The sequence below is a fragment of the Dermacentor albipictus genome, chromosome 4, assembly GCF_038994185.2.
Source record: "Dermacentor albipictus isolate Rhodes 1998 colony chromosome 4, USDA_Dalb.pri_finalv2, whole genome shotgun sequence".
Lineage (NCBI taxonomy): Eukaryota > Metazoa > Arthropoda > Arachnida > Ixodida > Ixodidae > Dermacentor > Dermacentor albipictus.
Genome location: NC_091824.1, coordinates 48,744,083 through 48,761,954, shown reverse-complemented (window position 1 = coordinate 48,761,954; position 17,872 = coordinate 48,744,083). Strand labels below are relative to the sequence as shown.

General features: G+C 50.0%; 1 protein-coding gene across 2 annotated transcripts; it reads left to right on the top strand.

Annotated features, from left to right (window-relative positions):
• Positions 1-143: 143 nt before the first annotated feature.
• Positions 144-3,318, top strand: LOC135915388 (thyrotroph embryonic factor-like). 2 transcript variants are annotated; one of them, XM_065448425.2, is made up of 5 exons: positions 144-292; positions 414-504; positions 685-861; positions 1,565-1,737; positions 2,039-3,318. In XM_065448425.2, exons 3-5 carry the CDS (start codon positions 702-704, stop codon positions 2,561-2,563), a joined length of 858 nt encoding a protein of 285 aa, XP_065304497.2. In that variant the 5' UTR covers positions 144-292; positions 414-504; positions 685-701; the 3' UTR covers positions 2,564-3,318. The 2 variants fall into 2 exon arrangements, with proteins under 2 accessions (XP_065304497.2, XP_065304496.2); XM_065448424.2 differs by having other exon boundaries at positions 146-292; positions 1,424-1,737.
• Positions 3,319-17,872: the final 14,554 nt, after the last annotated feature.

The following is a 17,872-nucleotide window of genomic DNA, read 5'->3' as shown; positions in this document are numbered from 1 at the left end:
TAAAATTGAAAAGGGGGAGTGACAGCGCTTCACCGACTCTACGCAAGTCGGCGATTCCCAGAATCGCGAGAAAAAAGAAATTCATAAAGAGAGAAACTGGCGGCCTCCTATTGGTGCGTTCTGACATCATTCCTGTAGCGGTCGCCATTGGCTGATCAACATGATGTCAGTTCTAAGAATACGCAGGCGCGCATAAAAGCGAACAACGTGCGCTTAGCGCGTCATTTTGTCGCTCGTTGGTGCTGTTCGCGCGTCGGTCAGTAGTCTGCCGTGCCGCAACAAGTGCGCCAAAGTAAGCCGGGTTTTGATCGTGGTGTAATATAGGGCACATGATTGTGGGTTGTTTTTGTTTACTGTTGCGCAATTCGGACTCAATTGACAGTTGGCGCTTACGGTTCTGTTTTTTGTCGCAGGTGACGATTGCTCGCGCTTAGCGCCCAACCCCATCGGCAAAAACCTCCCGGCTCGCAACGGATTTGGAAGGGTTGCAGTTCACTCTAACTGGTAAGTGAGAGAAGTGCACACTGCATGCTTGCTTCACCGCCTTGATCGCTTCCGACGAGTAGAACGCGCACCCAAACTTAAATCTTTTCCTTTTATTCCTGAATTTGTGTAATTTCTCAGCCTAAACTTATACGACCTCTTTACAATATTCACTTGTATGATGCTTTTTTTTTTTCACAGGCGAAACAAATTCTACAATGCTTAGTATGTGGTCCGTGACTGGGATGGCGAAGAACCACCATTGCGTCAGTGTAGTCTACAGGGATACGACCCAGGCAGACTACGACGTCTCGGGCGAAACATTCAACCACTCATCGACAAGGCATGCCAGCGCAAGCAGCAATCATCTTGACACAGGTGAGCACGCCTCTACTCGACTAACATATGTCAATGTATGCAGACATCAGCAGGAGTCGAGAGCTTTTGTGAGATAAAACATTCGAAACTGCTGTTTCAGCTGCCTTGAATAATTCCATCTGTTCGCAACTTTTGAAGAATTGGTAACATATTGAGACATTGTCTGCTTTGGCCAATGTGCACGTCTGCAAGTTTTGGCTGGCGTGTGCAGTGTAGCAAATTAATGCACCAAATTTATCACATGCTTTCACTTACTGCATTTACCAGCTGCAGCAGAACTAGTATAGGAATTAAGTTTTTTTAATATGAACTAGTTAAATAGTGGCTTGATCATGGCTTGCTGTAGGCTGCACTGCTAAAGCCACACCCTTGCTCTTATTTCATTTAAAATTGTTTGAGCAAGACACAGCAACATGATCATTGTGCAGGACAAGTGCCTTCGTCCTGTTTCTAGCACATTGTGAATCTTAAGTTGGCTAGCCACAAGTGAATTAACTTGTGATACAGTCAGCACAAGAGCTGCGTGACTCATGAGTGCGCTACTTTTGTTCTTATGATGCAGGTGATTCCTCATTTTTCTTCGATGACCTAACAAAGCCACATGTAGGCAGCAGCAACCTCAAGGAGTCTGCTGTGCCGCCCTATGTTCCAATGGATGACGTGTTTCTTTTCGATCTTCCTCACTTGGAATCCTTGCCGACAGACTTGCCTTCGCCAACCCGGATGTACAACGGTCTGCCGCAGGAGAAAGTGCTCACGCCACTGGACAAGCCCACCGCTGAGGCAGCCGTGCCAGCCCAAGCGTATTCCCCAGCCACAATGGATATGTGGGAACAGAACGAGACCTTCCAGGACCTGTCTGAACTGATACAGGAGGTAGGTGTCAGTCTCTGCTAGCTTCGATAACATGTTCTTCATCTTTAATATTATTGTACAAGCTTGAGGGCTTGGGTGGCATTTTCCTGGGTGTAATTTAATGCAAGAAACATGTAAGCTGCAAAATGGGGGGCCACCGTATTCGATTGCTCTGTTGAGCAGTCGTCTGCTGTCGGCGAGTTGAGGTGGAGTCTACGTGCATGAATCCTTTCAGGCAGATTGTGCGATGGGCACTGTCTCCGTACTTGTTTGTAACATTCCCATGGATGCTTCTCACAACCTTTTTTTGTTGCCCATGCAGGAAAAGCCAACAGCTGTTCTGCCGCCTGTGTCAAGCCAGTCGTGCTACACCCTGCCATCGCACTCGAGTCACCGGGTTCCAAGCAGCAGCAGTGATGCCCTATCTGCACCTTCTTCCAGCAGCTGCAACAGCAGTCCGAGCCCAGCGAGCCAGACAACCTGGCAGCTGCAGTCGCCGCCCCCAGTGCCACCGCCTGCATCAACTGCTACCACCACTGCTGTGTCGGTAAAGCGGTCCATCAGCCCTATTGATGAGCCGGGCCCTTCTCATGCAAGTGGACGCTGCTCCCCCAAGCTGCAGAAGCTTGAGGAGCCACCTCAGCCCCGGTATACAGAAATGCGGGTCAAGAACAACATGGCTTCTCGGCGCTCGCGGATGACTCGCAAGGAGAAGGAGCTTGAGATGGAGAAGCGGGCATCAGAGCTCGAGCAGGAGAATGAAATCCTGAGGATCAAGGTCAAGAATCTGGAGGAGCTGACAGACAGGCTCAAGAAACACCTTATCAACTCCATAGTCAAGAAATGAGTGCTGGACACTCTCTTGTTCATCTTTCTCGATTTCGCGCTTGTCCACACGGTCTGGGCGAGTTTGTTGTGTTCTTTGCGTCCTTTCATCAGCAGCAGATTTTTTTTTCTGCCGCATTCTTAGACTCATGCCATCCCGTCTGTCATTTTCGTCATTAATTTCTCTTAAAGATATCTGAGAATTAATTGCGTGAGGTATTGGTGATAGACTATACTTCAACTAAGGCCAATGGGGCGTGCTAGAAGAGTAAGGCATCAGTGTTAATCAAGTTTTGTATTGGAATCGTGTCTTGACATGCAAATTTGAAATTTAGGACTGACTGCAAAAATATATCCTGTAGTGCCAAAAATTTTACTCTCTTCACATGTCTTGTATGTTACTAAACTGCCATGTGTTGGCTCAAAACATTTGAATGCAATGAACCGCCTGTTGTTGTTGTTCAGGACAAAAACTGCCAATTGTGCCTACTGCTTTCCACATCCTTACTTAATACCCGCCCTCAGTATTTAAAGACTCTTTGAAGTGCAGCTCTCTGCATTCTTCGTCTATTACATGTGAACACGGTTTGTACATATTTCATTGCCAAAGTTTGAGTCTGTGTGTGTGTGTGTGTGTCTGTGTGTAGTACGGACTGCTGGGCAGCTGTACAAGACTTCAAGTGCCTTGATTTCACCACTGGAGTGCAATTTTACAGATGTGTTCTGAGGCACATTCTATTTGTACATAACTGTACAATAAAAAATAAGCTATGGAAATGTTGCCATACCTTCGGTCCAGGGATATTGGAAGTGCGCTGGTCAGCATGCAATGTGCAGTTACCACCTATCCTTAACACCTTAGTCCTTTTAGTGCAAGTAAAACGCAAAGAACACACTACTGGACACCATGGTTGCTACGTGATGTCTGGTCGTGCGTTCATGTCTGTTTTATTTGGATTACAATGGCTTTGCCAAATATTAACCGACTAGACCAAGAACAAGTTCTGTTGACCTTGGGGTACTTGTAACGGACACGCATGTAATAGAAGGCAGCCCAATTGTGTGTTTCAGAAACATCCAAAGACATTCTTCCTTGCTTCTCAATTCTTCAGGCATTAGCGTGGCAAATATGCACGAGCCAGGGAGGGACGCACCCGGGAAAGGGGGGTGAGGGCACACCGGACACGTGACCACCACCCTGTTGAAATTTGTGTGTACTGGGGATACTTAGCGTAACACGACGTGCGAGGACCACCGCCCCTTACCGCTGCTTAGTGCGTGGCTCCCCCCGAAAAAGATTCTTAGCTGCGCTACTTGCGTGAGCGGACAGAAAAGGTTAAGGGACACGCCGTATACATTTACGACGCTACAGTCCGCCTAGCACTTACTTTGTATTAGGAGTAACGGCACGTATGTATATACACAAACATGTGAAACGTGCCGTTAGGCCAAGTCTCAACTGTCTCAACCGTGGTTCGAGTGCTAGATGAGCGGGAGCGTAAATCGCCTCTAAAGTGGGGTGGGAGGGTGGGGCGCCCGTGCGTTGCTGCGAAACAACCCTTCCCTCGTCGCGTTTTCGCAGCCCGCGCGCGAAATGACGTCACATCCGGCGTGGACCGGCAAAACAATACGGGTGGAGGCGCCCGCCACGTGGCACATAACGGCTGGCTAGCCGGTGTCTCGATTCTAAACTGGCACCGTACACTGGAAGTCCCGGAACTCGTCGATGGTTTGCAAACCGCGGCGCTGTAGGTTTTTATTTTTTTTCGTTGGGCCTATTGTTTTGGCTTTTAATTTGGGCACAGATGCACGTTACTGGCACCTATCCTTCCGAAGCGCCATGTACTCTGTTGGGTGTCAGTTATATCATCTTCCCAATGAGAAGCGACTAGAAAAAAAAAAAAGGGGGGGGGGGGGTGCTTGACGTTTGCATGGGGCATGATATGCCAATTGTACAACCGTATTATGACCATCCTTCAAGAAAATCGACGTTCCGTGTGAGACAATTTTATTGTAGCTGTATGGCACCAGGTGTTTATTAAACGCTATCGGACGACGTCACAATCCAGGCTGCAGTATCAGCATAACCCCTCCACGCGTTGCCACGTGCACACACTGTTGCGCATTGGGATAAATCGAAGCGGTTCTTATCGGAGCAAACAAACGGAGAGGGTCACTGTCCGCGTACACACAGAGATGCTGACGTAGAGTAAGAAACGGTATGCTTCTTTACGCGTCCAACCGCCGCGTTTGAGCGAACTTTTTTTCCGGGTCCGTAGCACGATGTAGCAGTCGCTATTGTAAAAACTGACTTGAAAAAAATGGGCATAATCCAAGGACGATTGTCGAAGTAACGTGATAGCTTATCGCCAGACCTGCTGAGATATGCTGATGTGAAGACGCGTATCGGATAATTCTGTTAAGTAATGCTATATAAGAGGCGTGTGGGCGCCATGTCGTCGCACACGCCTTCAGGATGTCAGCCCGCCTCACAAACCGCGTTGGAACCCTTGCGAGGGCGCACAGCGTGCCCTGGTTGTACACCCTTAAAACAGTTGCACCCCCCCCCCCCCCGGGGGTGTACATTCGTCCCACAACGATAATCGTCATCTGCCTCGCTTGCAGTTCCTTTCTTGAAAACGCTGCGGTCGCTACTTTCCTGTCGAGAATGCTATGTGGCTCTGATAAAGCGCACGCCGTTCGTGACTTGGACGTACCGGGCTCGCAGCGTTAAAGAAAGGAAATGCGGGGAAGGCAAATGACGATTATCGTTGTGGCACAAAATACGCCCCAAAGGGTGCAAATTCTTTAAGGGTGCACGCTAAAAAAAACAGTTGCACTGTTGAAGTGTATATTTGCCACACGACGATCATCGTCATCTGTCTTGCCCGCATTTCCTTCTTTTAACGCTGCGAGCCCGGTACTTTCTAAGTCACGAACGGCATGCGCGTTATCAGCATGACGGAGCATTCTCGACAGGAAAGTAGCGAGTGCTGCATTTTCAGGAAACGAAACGCAAGCAAGACAGGCGACGATTATTGTTGTGTGGCAAATATACACCCCAAAGGGTGCAACTGTTTTTAGAGTGTGTACGATGGGCCCAACTCAATACACACTGTCTCCCGAATCGGGTCGGCCTATTCGGCCAGACAGCCGTCCAGTGGCGTAGCTAGGTCGTCTGGCACCCGGGGCCCATAGGTCTTCTATCACCCCCCCCCCCCCCCCCCGGGAGTAGCCGGCGGAAAGAGGGGTGCCTTCAGACGTATATGACACCCCCCCCCCTCCACAGGCCCCTTGCACCCGGGGCCCACGGCCCCCCCTATTGCTACGCCACTGCAGCCGTCCATGCAAACTGTGATGCGTGTGTGTGTGTGTGTGGGGGGGGGGGGGAGGGGGGTGCCAATGGAAGCTTCGCTTAAAAATACGTTCTCTATCATTCCCACTTCGTTCGGATCTCCGGAGGATACGAGACCACGTGCTGCTCACGTGACGGCTACCTGCCGCGACCTCTGGGCTTCTGCAGGGGCACTAAAGGTGTCCCGCCGGACGAAAAACTGCGGAGGGCCAAAGGAGGGCGCGCATGCGCGAGCGGCGACATACTCTCTGCAGCGCTTTCAAAAAAAAGCAAAAGAAAGAAAGAAAGCGTACGCACGTGTCGCACTTTTACTTCTTTTCTTCCTTCCTTTTTTTTTTTTTTTAGGCACGGGACAGGAAACTGGTTCAAGGCCGTGCATCGCCTATGGCTTGTTGCTCGCCCACGCAAGCGATGCGTATAGCACACATATGCGCCCGGGCTTGCTCTATATTAGTGCGAACGTCAGTCGCAAATATCGCCTATCGAAGGCGGTCTCTTCGTATAACTTTATAACTCTTCGTGTAACGTTATGGGTTACATAACGTTACGTGCACGCCCCCCTTTTCACCGCACCTTGTCTTCCACGGCGTGGCTGCGTGCGACTTGCATTTTCTGCGCCAGCCGAGCTTTCACGTCCGCAGTGCTTGTTTGTCCGAGTCTGCGCGGAGCCGAAATACCGTATTTTCGCGATTCTAAGCACCTCCCTTCTATTTTCGCGAGAAAGGTAGGAAAAAAGTTTGCATGCGAATCTAAGCACCCCCCATTTGTAAGGAAAAGCGCGTAGCCAAGGCCGCCAAACGCGCTTGCTCACTCTGGGGTCCAAGTGGACGTTGTGGTCGAATAATTTAAGAAGTGCTCGATCACAAACAACTTCGACGGAACGGAAGACGACGTGCTGTGGGATACCGAGAGCAGCGGTTAAAGTGGTGCGACGAACTCGAGTGGCAGTGATAGTGACTGAGCACCCCACACAAGCGGTGGGTTCACTGTCTGCACCGATTTTTCTCTCGAATGTTTGCAAAATATTTCTCGCACTCATCTCGTCGTGATATCGCAGCGAAAGGAGGTAGGGGGGAGTGTCATTCTAGATTTTCCGAATCTAAGCACCCTCCCTCACTTTAGGCATCGCGATCGTGAAAAAAAAAGGGGTGCTTAGAATCGAGTAAATACGGTAGGCGCGACGTTACAGAGAAGAGCGTCGTAACGTTGAAGCCGTTCACCGTAGAAAAACGGTCCTTCGTTGATTGGTGCCCACGTACGCGCGCTACAGAGAAAGCCTTCTGTGTGGATTCGACCGAGTGCTTGATTCGTTGTTTTGCGGCTTTCGTAAGTGAGCCTGCAGAATTTTGGCTGAGATCACCGAGGAGACGGAGTTTACAGGATAGTAAATGAGGGGACAATGGCGTTGTATTCGTCATCTAGAGGACGTACAGGCGACTTTAATGATATCAGCAATCTATCTTGTAGTTAGTGCGTAATTGTTGATAAGTTTTATATAATTATTATAACAAAGCGTCACATACCCACCGACACTTACGTGCCCAGTGACCTTAAGTTGTCCCGACCGTTCCTTTTGAACCCGGTTGCCTGAACACAACAGCCCGATGATCCACTCATTAGACCGTGGACTACCCAGTGTGTCAGGGGCGGATACACACACACACAGATACGCACATCAATACATACTGCAAACTGGGTGTACTTGTCAAAGAATGCTATAATAGCGTTAAAAAACATGTCAAAAAGGTAGTCTGAACACGACAATTGCTACAGTACAGTTAGGGATGGAAACGACTGAATGATGCGGTTTTACGTAACAGGGCAACACGAGGCTACGAAGGACGCCGAACAGTGACGCCGCAGGACGTCTGGATTACATCTGACCCGTGCTGTTTCTTGAGTGTTCGCCCGAAACATAGTACACGATCGTTTTTTTCTTTTCTTGCAGTCCGCCCCCCACCCCCCACCCCCCTGACATGCGGCATGGAATCGAACCGAAAACCCCAGGCTGAGCAGCAGATTGCCATAGCCACTGAGCATGGAAACATTATTTTAAAAAAAGCACTTAACGAAAAGAAAACCAAGTACATTATTCATTTATTTAATGGGGGGGGGGGGGGTTGTACAGGAGCCGAAGTATAAACACTTAGCGACTTGTTTTTTTCAGCAGGCATTGAGTACTGCATGGCGGTGCTTCCTACACCTACGGCGCACATGTACGAACATAATCTCCTCCTCGTATGAACATGCTCGTGTGTGTCAAGTGCTGACTCCCGAGGTTTTTTCGGAGGCGAGGCTGCGTTAACGCGGTTCCGCATTAATCGCTATCCCAGCGAGTCTGGCGCGCCCTGCAGGTTTATAACCATTTTCTTTTTATTTTTTGTCAAAAATATGGCTACTCGTTGGACGTCGCACAACGCTATATTTTTTTCAGCGCAGAAACTGGACGACCAGATAGACAAGACAGAGCGCCAGCAGTCCTGCTTCTGGGCTGGAAAATAGCACTGTTAAACCAGCTAACCTAACAGTGCATTCGTTGGGCGCGTGTTCAAGTTCAAGTTCAAGATAGATAGATAGATAGATAGATAGATAGATAGATAGATAGATAGATAGATAGATAGATAGATAGATAGATAGATAGATAGATAGATAGATAGATAGATAGATAGATAGATAGATAGATAGATAGATATTGCAGTTTTATAGGATTATGACAGACCCTCAATCCACTGGTACCACATGATATACGTTCACGAACACAAGCGTATCTACCGAGGAGGCAGGGGGGAACTTGCCCCCCCCCCCACACACACACACTGTCAGAAGTGGAGGGGGGGGGATGAAAAGTAGGCGATTTGCCTCCCTGCTATTGTAAACAGGCACTGTCGGCTGCACACGGGCAAATCCAACAAAACGACTGCTGAGGCCAAGTTTTGTTTCATAATAGCACCCGTGAAAGCATGATTTTCCTATTACATATCTCTTGCTTTGGGAGGTAGAATTGCCTTTCGGGCCTCGCTGCCGTCTGCTGTGGCAGATGACGCTCGGCTGGCTTCAGCTTTACGCGGTGTGGGCCACCTGCGGCACGTGCTTTACATGCCCGCATTGCAGAGGAGGCCATCACCGGGAGATCCAAAACAAGTTTCACTTTACGCTGCTTCCTTAAAGGGACACTAAAGTGAAAAATGATTTCTTCTGCATCAGTAAATTACCGTTCTACAACACCAAAAGCACCACTCTCACAACAATAAGACGTTTGGTAAGTCAGAAAAAGCGCAAGAACGAAATACGGGTGGCGACGCCTACTTGAGTTCCGGCACCTGGGGGCTGTGAGGTCATGGATTTTGATTACATCTTCTAGGGTCTACTAATTATACATAGCGGTACAGATTGACTACATTGTGTTCTAAAGAAACCAAATATTAAACATGGCAAGTTTCTTGAACCTTTATTCAGCCAACGCGGCCCAAATACGAAAACATACTTTGGAATCCCTGACGTCACGCTGACGTACCGGCGCTGGGGTTTCGGCGCGAAATTCAAATACTGATATTGGGACCTTAATTTCCTCATCTAATATTCAAACTATTTCTCTGAAATGACTGCCTGCAGGGTTCTCAAACAATGCTCCATTAGTCTAAACTGATTTATTGTTTCGCTTTAGTGTCCCTTTAATCTCGTGTTTGATCGGGGCCGGCTTAACCTAACATCCTTGAAAACACAAAATCAACCTTGCTTTTCAAAAATTTACCGGTTTGTAATCAATGTAGCCTTCCTAGCGTTTTCTTCGCCAGATTTAGCGAAATATTTTGTGTGTTTACCGATCTAGGAGCGCGGCCAGGATGCGTGCCCTCTCCTGTGGCGCGCGAGCGAGGTGTAGGGTAGTGAGGCGAGGGAGGTGGTGGAAAGCATTTATCAAAAGAGAGGTGTGGACTCGCGCAGGAGCCCTACACACTAGGTGGAGTCCCTAGTCCGGGACCCCATTGGTCGAAGCCGCTAGCCTGGCCCTCTTGACCAAGGCCTTTTGGGCCTGAAGGTCTGAGCAACCAAGCAGGGCCGCCTCCCAGTCCTCTCGGGTAGGGTTGGAGTGGGGGGTGAGAGCCGAATTTTGCTGGCAGGCCCACACCATGTGATAAGTGTCAGCCACCTCGCCACAGTGTTGGCACCTGCCAGTGATCGCAGGATCAAAATGTTTCATTACTGCCGGGCACAGCATTGTGTTGGTGTATAAGTGACGTAAAAGGCGTTCGTTCGCTTTCCCCAGTCCTTTAGCCGGGGCTGGGTACCGGCGATGGCTATCCTTATAATAGGTAGAAATGTCTTTGAAAGTTAAGAGAATTCCGCCTTCTTGTTCCAGGATGTCAGGGGCCAAAGGGGACGCCCGGTAAGTGAGTGCTCGGGCTGCCGCATCAGCAGCTTCATTCCCTTGAAGGCCCTGATGGCCAGGAGTCCAAACTATACAGCGGGGGGTTGGATCGACATCCTTGCTGCAGTTTCTCAGTATTCACTCGGCCAATAGGGTGACCCAACCAGCCTCGTAATTACGGCACGCGCCACGCAAATCCGTAATGATATATTTAGAATTAGAGTCCGAGGCAGCTAGGGCGATGGCTACCTCTTCTGCTTCTGTTGTACCTGGTGCACGAAAGGTGAGCCCATCCACCTGTGTTCCCTGATGTATGACTGCTGCTGTATACCATCCCCCGTGGCTTGGCCCAGCGACATCTACATAGTAAACTCCATGTTTGTTGCCATAGTGACGCTCCAAAGCTTCCGCCCTGGCTAGGCGGCGTCCAATATGGTCTTCTCTATCCATCTTGGTTGGAAGAGGTCGAACTCGGATGACGCGTCTCCATAGTTCTGGCACTCTGACTCCTTCCTGTATGTGAAAGTCGTGTGGGATGTGTAGTCGAGCCAGAAGTAGTCGGCCGGATCGTGTTTGGGCTAACCTTGTGTATTGATTTGTTAGATGAGCTTCTTTAAGCTCCTGGAAGGTGTTGACCATTCCAAGATCGAGAAGTCGTCCGTTGGAAGTGGATACCGGGAGATCAAGACCCCTTTTCATCATCTTGCGAAGGATAACCTCTACCCTGTCTTCATCGCGCTTCCGCAAGTGGAGGTAGGGTACTGAATACGGGATGCGGCTAGTTACGAAAGCGTGAGCGAGCCGCACCGCATCTTTGCTTCGTAACCCTCCTCTCTCATTGGAGACCCGGCGGACCATTCGACCCCCCTGAATCTCCAATCTTCCGGAGCTTTTCCAGTGTTGTGTCGACCTTTCGCTGATGGTGTACGAAGAGTCCCAGAATTCTAATCTCCTTAGACTCGTGGATGGGGCCACTGCCGAGGGATAAGTGGATGTTTGTATTATCCTTAGGGGAAGCCCTAAGGTGAACAAATTGTGACTTTTCTGGTGCACATTGAAGGCCGCAGTGCTCCGCGTAGCGATCCACTACCCGTGCTGCTGCTTGCAGGCTCTCCTCTGCTTAAATGATATTGCGCGACATAAAAAACGACACGGACGTGAAAGAAGACGGCACACCAAGCGCAAACTCTCCTCCATGTGCCCTAAGTTGCCTTCGGTGGCCCAGATCGTGATATCACCAGCATACAGCGCATGCCGTATGCCTTCAATATCATTCAACTGTGCCGGGAGGTGTAGCATAGCTAAATTGAAGAGCAGTGGGGACAACACCGCGCCTTGTGGCGTGCCCCGCGTGCCCATTTGATAGGGTCCATGTTCGGTGTCTTGAATACGGATCAGTGCAGCCCGATCTGTCAAGAAATCCTTTATGTAATTGAAAGTGTTGCGGCCGCAGTGTGTCTCACTGAGGTGACTCAGTATGACGCTGTGTTTAACGTTATCGAAAGCACCCTTCAATTCCAAGGCTAAGATAACCTTGTCATTATGAGGGTGCTCGATAGGCTGTATTACATCTCTGTTAAGTTGGAGCAGGATGTCCTGCGCTGACTTGTGGGGGCGAAAGCCGAACATCGTGTCCGAGAAGGTGTTACGGTGTTCCAAATATTCTGAGAGTCTATCGCGCACCATCGTTTCCATCAGTTTGCCCACACACTATGTGAGCGAGATAGGTCTTAAGTTGTCTGTGTTGATTGCCTTGCCTGATTTAGGAATGAATGTAACCAGTGCTGTCTTCCAATCTAAGGGAACCGGTTTTTCCCCTTTCCAAATTGCGTTAATGTATTCGAGCACGTCTTCATATGCCTGGTCAGGGAGGTTGGCCAGCAGTGTAACTGTGACCTTGTCCCTACCTGGCGCCGTGCCCCTGCGCATCTTGGCCAGAGCCGTCTTGGCCAGAGCCGTCGTAGAGTTGGAACGGTTGGTCCAACTCCGGATTATCTTTGCCTGCATAAAGATATTCCGTGCCTTTGGGGTCCTGTTTCTGTCACAAGTACTTGTCCCGTAATGTCTCGGCCAGGTGTGTTGTGGTGCCTTTGAAGTTGTGGAGTGCACGTTGTAAATGTCTTTGTGTTTCTCCTCTTGATTGTGAGGGGTCAATCAGATGGCGGAAAAGTTTCCATGTGTTCTTACCAGACATTTGTGTAGCTGCTGTGTTGCACCGGTCTACCCAGTTAGTGTCAGCCAGGTGAGAGGCATATTCCGCGGCCTTTTGGGTGAGCTCTACAATTCGTCTTTTGAGGGTACGGTTGTGTTTCTGTCTATGCCAGCGTTTGATAAGACTACGGCGGGCTTCCCAGAGGTGGAGTAGATGGTTATCCACAGCTTGGCAGTCCTCCGTTGTCTGGATGTGCTTCTCGTGTTGTTTGAGGGTTGAGGTGAGTGTTCGTGCCCATGCTTCATATCCATGTTCAAAGAGATCGGTGGCTGGTAAGGACTTGCGGAGTGCCTGCCAGTTTGGCAGTCGAGCGTAAATAAGTGGCCGCTTTAGAGGTCGTACAAGTAATAATGTCTTAATGATACAATGGTCACTGCCGAGAGTGTCCTCCATGTTGTGCCATTCGATGTTTTGTACGTGTTTGGAAAGCGTCAGGTCAGGGCACGTGTCCCTGGTGACGGAATTCCCCATACGCGTAGGGTGTGCCGGGTCGGTTTGCAGTGTGATGCCTAGCGTTGAGATAAGCTCCGCTAGCTTACGCCCACGTGCTTCCTCCTTCCTGTAACCCCATAGTTGCCTGGGAGCATTGAAATCGCCCACAATCAACAATGGGTCTCGACCCGCTATCTTCAGCGCCCGACTAAACATGTCAGAGAAATTAACATGTTTGAGTTTGGGCGGACAATAGATATTGAGAATATGCACTGATGAGTCAGAGCGCCGCAGGGGAAGCACAGTGACCATTGTGTACGAGTAGGCCAGATTAATGTCTAGATCCACTTCCTGTGCTGTGTACGATTTGTGTACAAGAATACAGGTGGATGGGTCTTTCTGGAATGTGTTGTAGTCCGACATTTTGGCAGATGCACCAGGTCCTTGCAGAGCTACAATGGCTGCTAGGAATTCAAGAGTTTCGAGGTAGAGGCTGAAGTGTGCTCTTTTATGCCGATCACGGAATCCTCTACAATTCCACTGTATTAACGATAAAGGTTCCCGTTTTGGTTTTCGAGGTGACCGATTAGTCCCCTGCGCCATGTTGCTGACTCGAGGTTGGTTGGTCTAACCCGCCCACTGTCGCAACTGCTCCGGCACTTTGCAAAGTTGCTAGGGGGGAATCATCATTTTCATCGTCATCGACAGAGCGAAACATTTTTGATAGGCGGCTCACCTCCTTGACAGGTCCTGCGCGCCTAAACAATTTTGGACTGGCTTTGATCCAGGCCTTGATGTTTTGCGTTACTTATACCGTCACCTGTTGAGTTATAGTGGCTGCAATTTGCTGCAACCTAGCTTGAATGGTCTCCGCAATCAGACCGGGAAGCTGGGCCATTTGTTCGGCCATGGTTTGCTCAAGCGCCGTTATGCGGCTTTCCAAGTTAGCGATTACAGGGGAGCGTGACATCGGAGCAAAGCTCGAGCACACAGATGCCGAGTCGTCCCCCTCATCCATTGTTCCTGGAACAAGCGGCTCTGCCCTAGCCTTTTCCAGTGCATTGAGTTTAGTTGCCAGCTGCGCGTTCTGACTTCTGAGAATTTCTAATTCTTTTCTCAGCTCCAGTACCATGGGGGTGGGGGAGGGTTGAGAGGAAGTAGAAGCAACCCCCGCCCAGTTGCTCACCTGGATTACAGTAGGGTTGTTGCCAAGCGGTGGAAAATCCTCGGCCTTGAAGGCTGGCGGCTGGCACTGGTCCCGGACTTTACATGTTGGCTCTGAGTAGGTTGCTTTTTGTTGGCTTGCCCGGACTTGCCCGTCTTCTTGTTGGTCGGGGTTACGTGGTCCTGCTGGGTGACGTGTTCCTTCTTGCCCGTCTTCAGTGGTTGACCCCTTTGTTGCTGGGTAGGTTGTCCCGGTCGCTGTCGCTTCCAAAACTTGCCTACAAAATCTCTGGAGCCAGTGAGGTGGGCCCTCCGCAGATCATGCATGTCGGGGTGCACTCGTGTTCTGCCAGGCCTTGGTTCGAAGTTCCAACGTGTTGGCCGCAGTAGCCACACCGTCCTACGACTGGGTGGGGACAATTGTCCACGCGGTGCCCCGTCGTGATACACATGTAGCAGGCGGGGATCGTCTTTTTGTACTCCCTGACCGGGGTACACTCGCAGTTGTAGTGTATGTAACGCGGTAACCGCCGGCCCACAAAGGTCACCACCGCCACATTGGATGCACCAAGTTTCCGTATGAAGGCAATATCGCCCTCTCTCCATTCAAGCTTAGCCTTTAGGGATGCGGAGGTCTCGTCAGCCCGTACACTGACCACACCTCGGCACACTTCACCATTTAGTTTCACATGACCCCGAAAGGGGAAGGAGCGTTCACCCACTTTGGCTTGCAGTCAAATTCCTTGGCAAGCTTGTCCGCTGCTTGCACCACTTGTGTTCCACAGACGATCAGATTTTTCAGCGTCTGGCCGGTCCCAGACCGGCCAGACGTTGAGAGCAGCTCCTGCCGCCCCACCCACATAGTCCATGGGCCACTGCCGCTCCCATTTCTCCATGCCGAAAGGCCGTACGTCTTCAGGGCGAGGGAGGAGGGGCGTTCTTCTCCGGCGCCCGCTACGGTGCCTCGATGCCTCGCCCGCCGCTCCTGCTGTTGAGGTGTCCTCCTGTGAGAGACAGTTACGGCACTGCACTTATATCTTCCATTTCTCTTTAAAAATCATTTCACAAACACGCCGCTCCGTACAGAGCTACCACGCGAATCGCGGACGCCGTAGTAGACGCTTTGGCTGGACGCCGTATAGGGACGCGTTGCCGGCGCTCATGCCTTGAAAGCGGTCTGCGACGTGACTAAAGTGCGCACCCGCGCGAGCCTCATGTTCAAAGCGATCTGAGATGTTTGCAGAGTGCGTGTAGTGCCGGTAGCTTCGTATGCGCTATGCTTTCGAAGTTTCGTACGCGTTGAAGCGACATATGCACGGAGGTCAATTGGCTCGCGGCTGCCGCCGCAATTCCTAACTCCAGCGTTTCCACGGACAGTTTCCGTTGTCATCGAGCGACGTGTTAATGTTTACCTGTGCGTGCGTGACAACATGCTGGTTAAATTAGTTAAAACACGCTGACGGGCTGTTAGGTTTGAATCCGTGATAGAATGTGTAAGCGCGACTGAACAAGAATGTGGAAAGAAGCAGACGCACAAAAACAGCGCTGTCTCCAGGTGTGTCTGTTTCTTTCTACGTCCTCGTTGACTCACGCTTACGCATTCTATCGTTGCTAATTTAGTTCGTTAGCGAACGTTTACAAGTTTATGCGGCCGATACAACTACTATCCTTATTTCGTGCAGCTATCTACTGTATGTCGTAGAGCTATCTACGGTAAGCACCGATTGCTCTCGCAATCGGTGCTTCGCCTTTCCGGCGCAACTGCGGATTTTTTGTTTTGTACACTCGTGAGGTGACGTGACGAACAGGAGGCCGGCGGCGTGCTCGGGGATACGGGTTGAATGAAGGGATCGCGCACCTACGTGCAACGTTAACCGGAGCGCAGTTATTGTTTCTATGCGAAGCATATTACTAGAGCTCAACCCAGCTCCTCAGGCGCGGCGGCGTCGCCTTCAAGGCTGACCACGTGACACCGTGACGTCACGACAGAGGAGAAACGGGGCTCCAACCAAAGCCACCTAGAAAAAAAATGCAAGGCCTCCGCATCACCTCCTCTCCCCTGTCAATACGTCACGAGAGTCGGATGGTAGCGGTGGATGGGGGAGCGCTGCGTTTCTAGAACGCTGCGCGCGTTCTGAAAACAAATTTTCTCCGTGGCTGCAACGCTAGAGCGGCAACGCGTGGAGCATTTGCTTGGTGGCTTTGGTGGGGCATGCTGCACCGTAAACGCGATTGCTTTTCTTCGATTGTGCGTGGTTCGTCGTACACGGAAGCGCAACGATGCCTGGCTGTTGTTGCGCACCAAACTGCAAGTCCAATTATGACGGAGGACAAAGTGTCCGAGTGCACAAGTTCTCATCTGACCGAGCCACTCGGGAAGCGTGGACGAGAGCAGTTCCTCGGAAGGACTTCTCGCCAACGAAGTACACAGTGGTAAGTATTTCTTCTCTCTATTGTTATTCTGGGTTTCCAGACAAATAGGTTTCGTCAGCATAGTGCGCAATGCATTCGTGCACGCGTGCACAATAGATGGGTCTCTGCACCTGTCGACGCGCTTGTAAATTCAACATTTTCGTCGAGCTTCATACCTGTAACGGCTTGTTTTTTTTTTGTTTCAGCCCTGTGAAAAGCATTTCTTGCCATCGGATTACTTGAAGACGACATCTTACACGGACGTCAAGACAGGAAAAGTGGTCGAAGTTGCCATGAAAAACATCCGTCTGAAGAAAACTGCAGTTCCGAGCTTGTTTCCCAATTGCCCTGCCTATTTATCGCGTCCGCAAGTGTGCGTTCGAGAAGCGCTGGCTGCCAAAAGAGCGCGCTTGGAAGCCACATATTTGCAAAAAGCAATAATGCTTTCTCAGCAAACCCAAGCAGAAGAGGGCGCCAAAAATCTGGTTGGTAGCTTTGCGGACTTGCTGAAGGCCTTGCCAAGCTTTCAGTGTTCGGACTTCTGGACAGTTTTGAACAAGGGCTCCAAGGTTTTCTTTTTGGTCTTGTCACTTCAATCTGCTCCTGCAGTCCGTATACTTCGGTGATCGCGTCCACAGACCTGCGCGTCGAAGTATTTTTTGGTGAAACGGGTGTGAGGAAGTGTGGTGATGTTTTAGTTCCTGAAAAGCTGTGCGACTTGAGAGATTTGAAAAGTGTGTTACACATGATCGAACAGACACGTAAGGATATCAGCACTGAGCGTTCTGAAAAGGCCCGTCATCTACTGACATTGGTTTCGACATTGCTAGAGGAAGTAAGTGGAAAACATTTCGCATGCGAGTTGCAAGAATGGCATTTGGAAATGCTTAAATTCTTGAAGAGTCAAGTTGATCTTGTTTTGAATGATGCTGGCCGATATCCCCCCCGAATCCGATTTATTGGTTTTTGCTAGCCTTTTGTTCACAATTTCACCTCATGCATACAGATTCCTGAGAAGTTCGATGAAGCTTAAGATGCCGCATCCTGATACGATCAGAAGACTGTGTTCATCGTACGATGTACGCCCTGAAACGGAGCAGCAAGAATGTAGCTTTCTTTCCTATGCAAAGCGTATGGTAAGCACATATAAAGAGCATGAAAAGAATGTAACGGTAATGATTGATGAGATTCACCTTCAATCATTTTTTGATTACAAGGCTGAGTTGGTTACTGGTGCTGCGGTAAATGTAAATGTGTGTGATTTCGGTCATCCTGCACAGGAGGTAATGGGGCGTGTTGTAAGTGCTGCAGCGAATACACTGCTGAACAACTTGTGCCGCACAGAAAACGACAAATTACGCAACGCCATGGACGACCGAAAATTGCAGAC

What these genes read in the sequence shown, in the direction of transcription:
- LOC135915388 (XM_065448424.2), top strand. Translation starts at nt 702, where the DNA reads ATGCTTAGTATGTGGTCCGTGACTGGGATGGCGAAGAACCACCATTGC. An exon ending in CAGCAATCATCTTGACACAG is followed by an intron (nt 862 to 1,423) that starts GTGAGCACGCCT and finishes CTTATGATGCAG; the next exon opens with GTGATTCCTCATTTTTCTTC. An exon ending in TGTCTGAACTGATACAGGAG is followed by an intron (nt 1,738 to 2,038) that starts GTAGGTGTCAGT and finishes TTGCCCATGCAG; the next exon opens with GAAAAGCCAACAGCTGTTCT.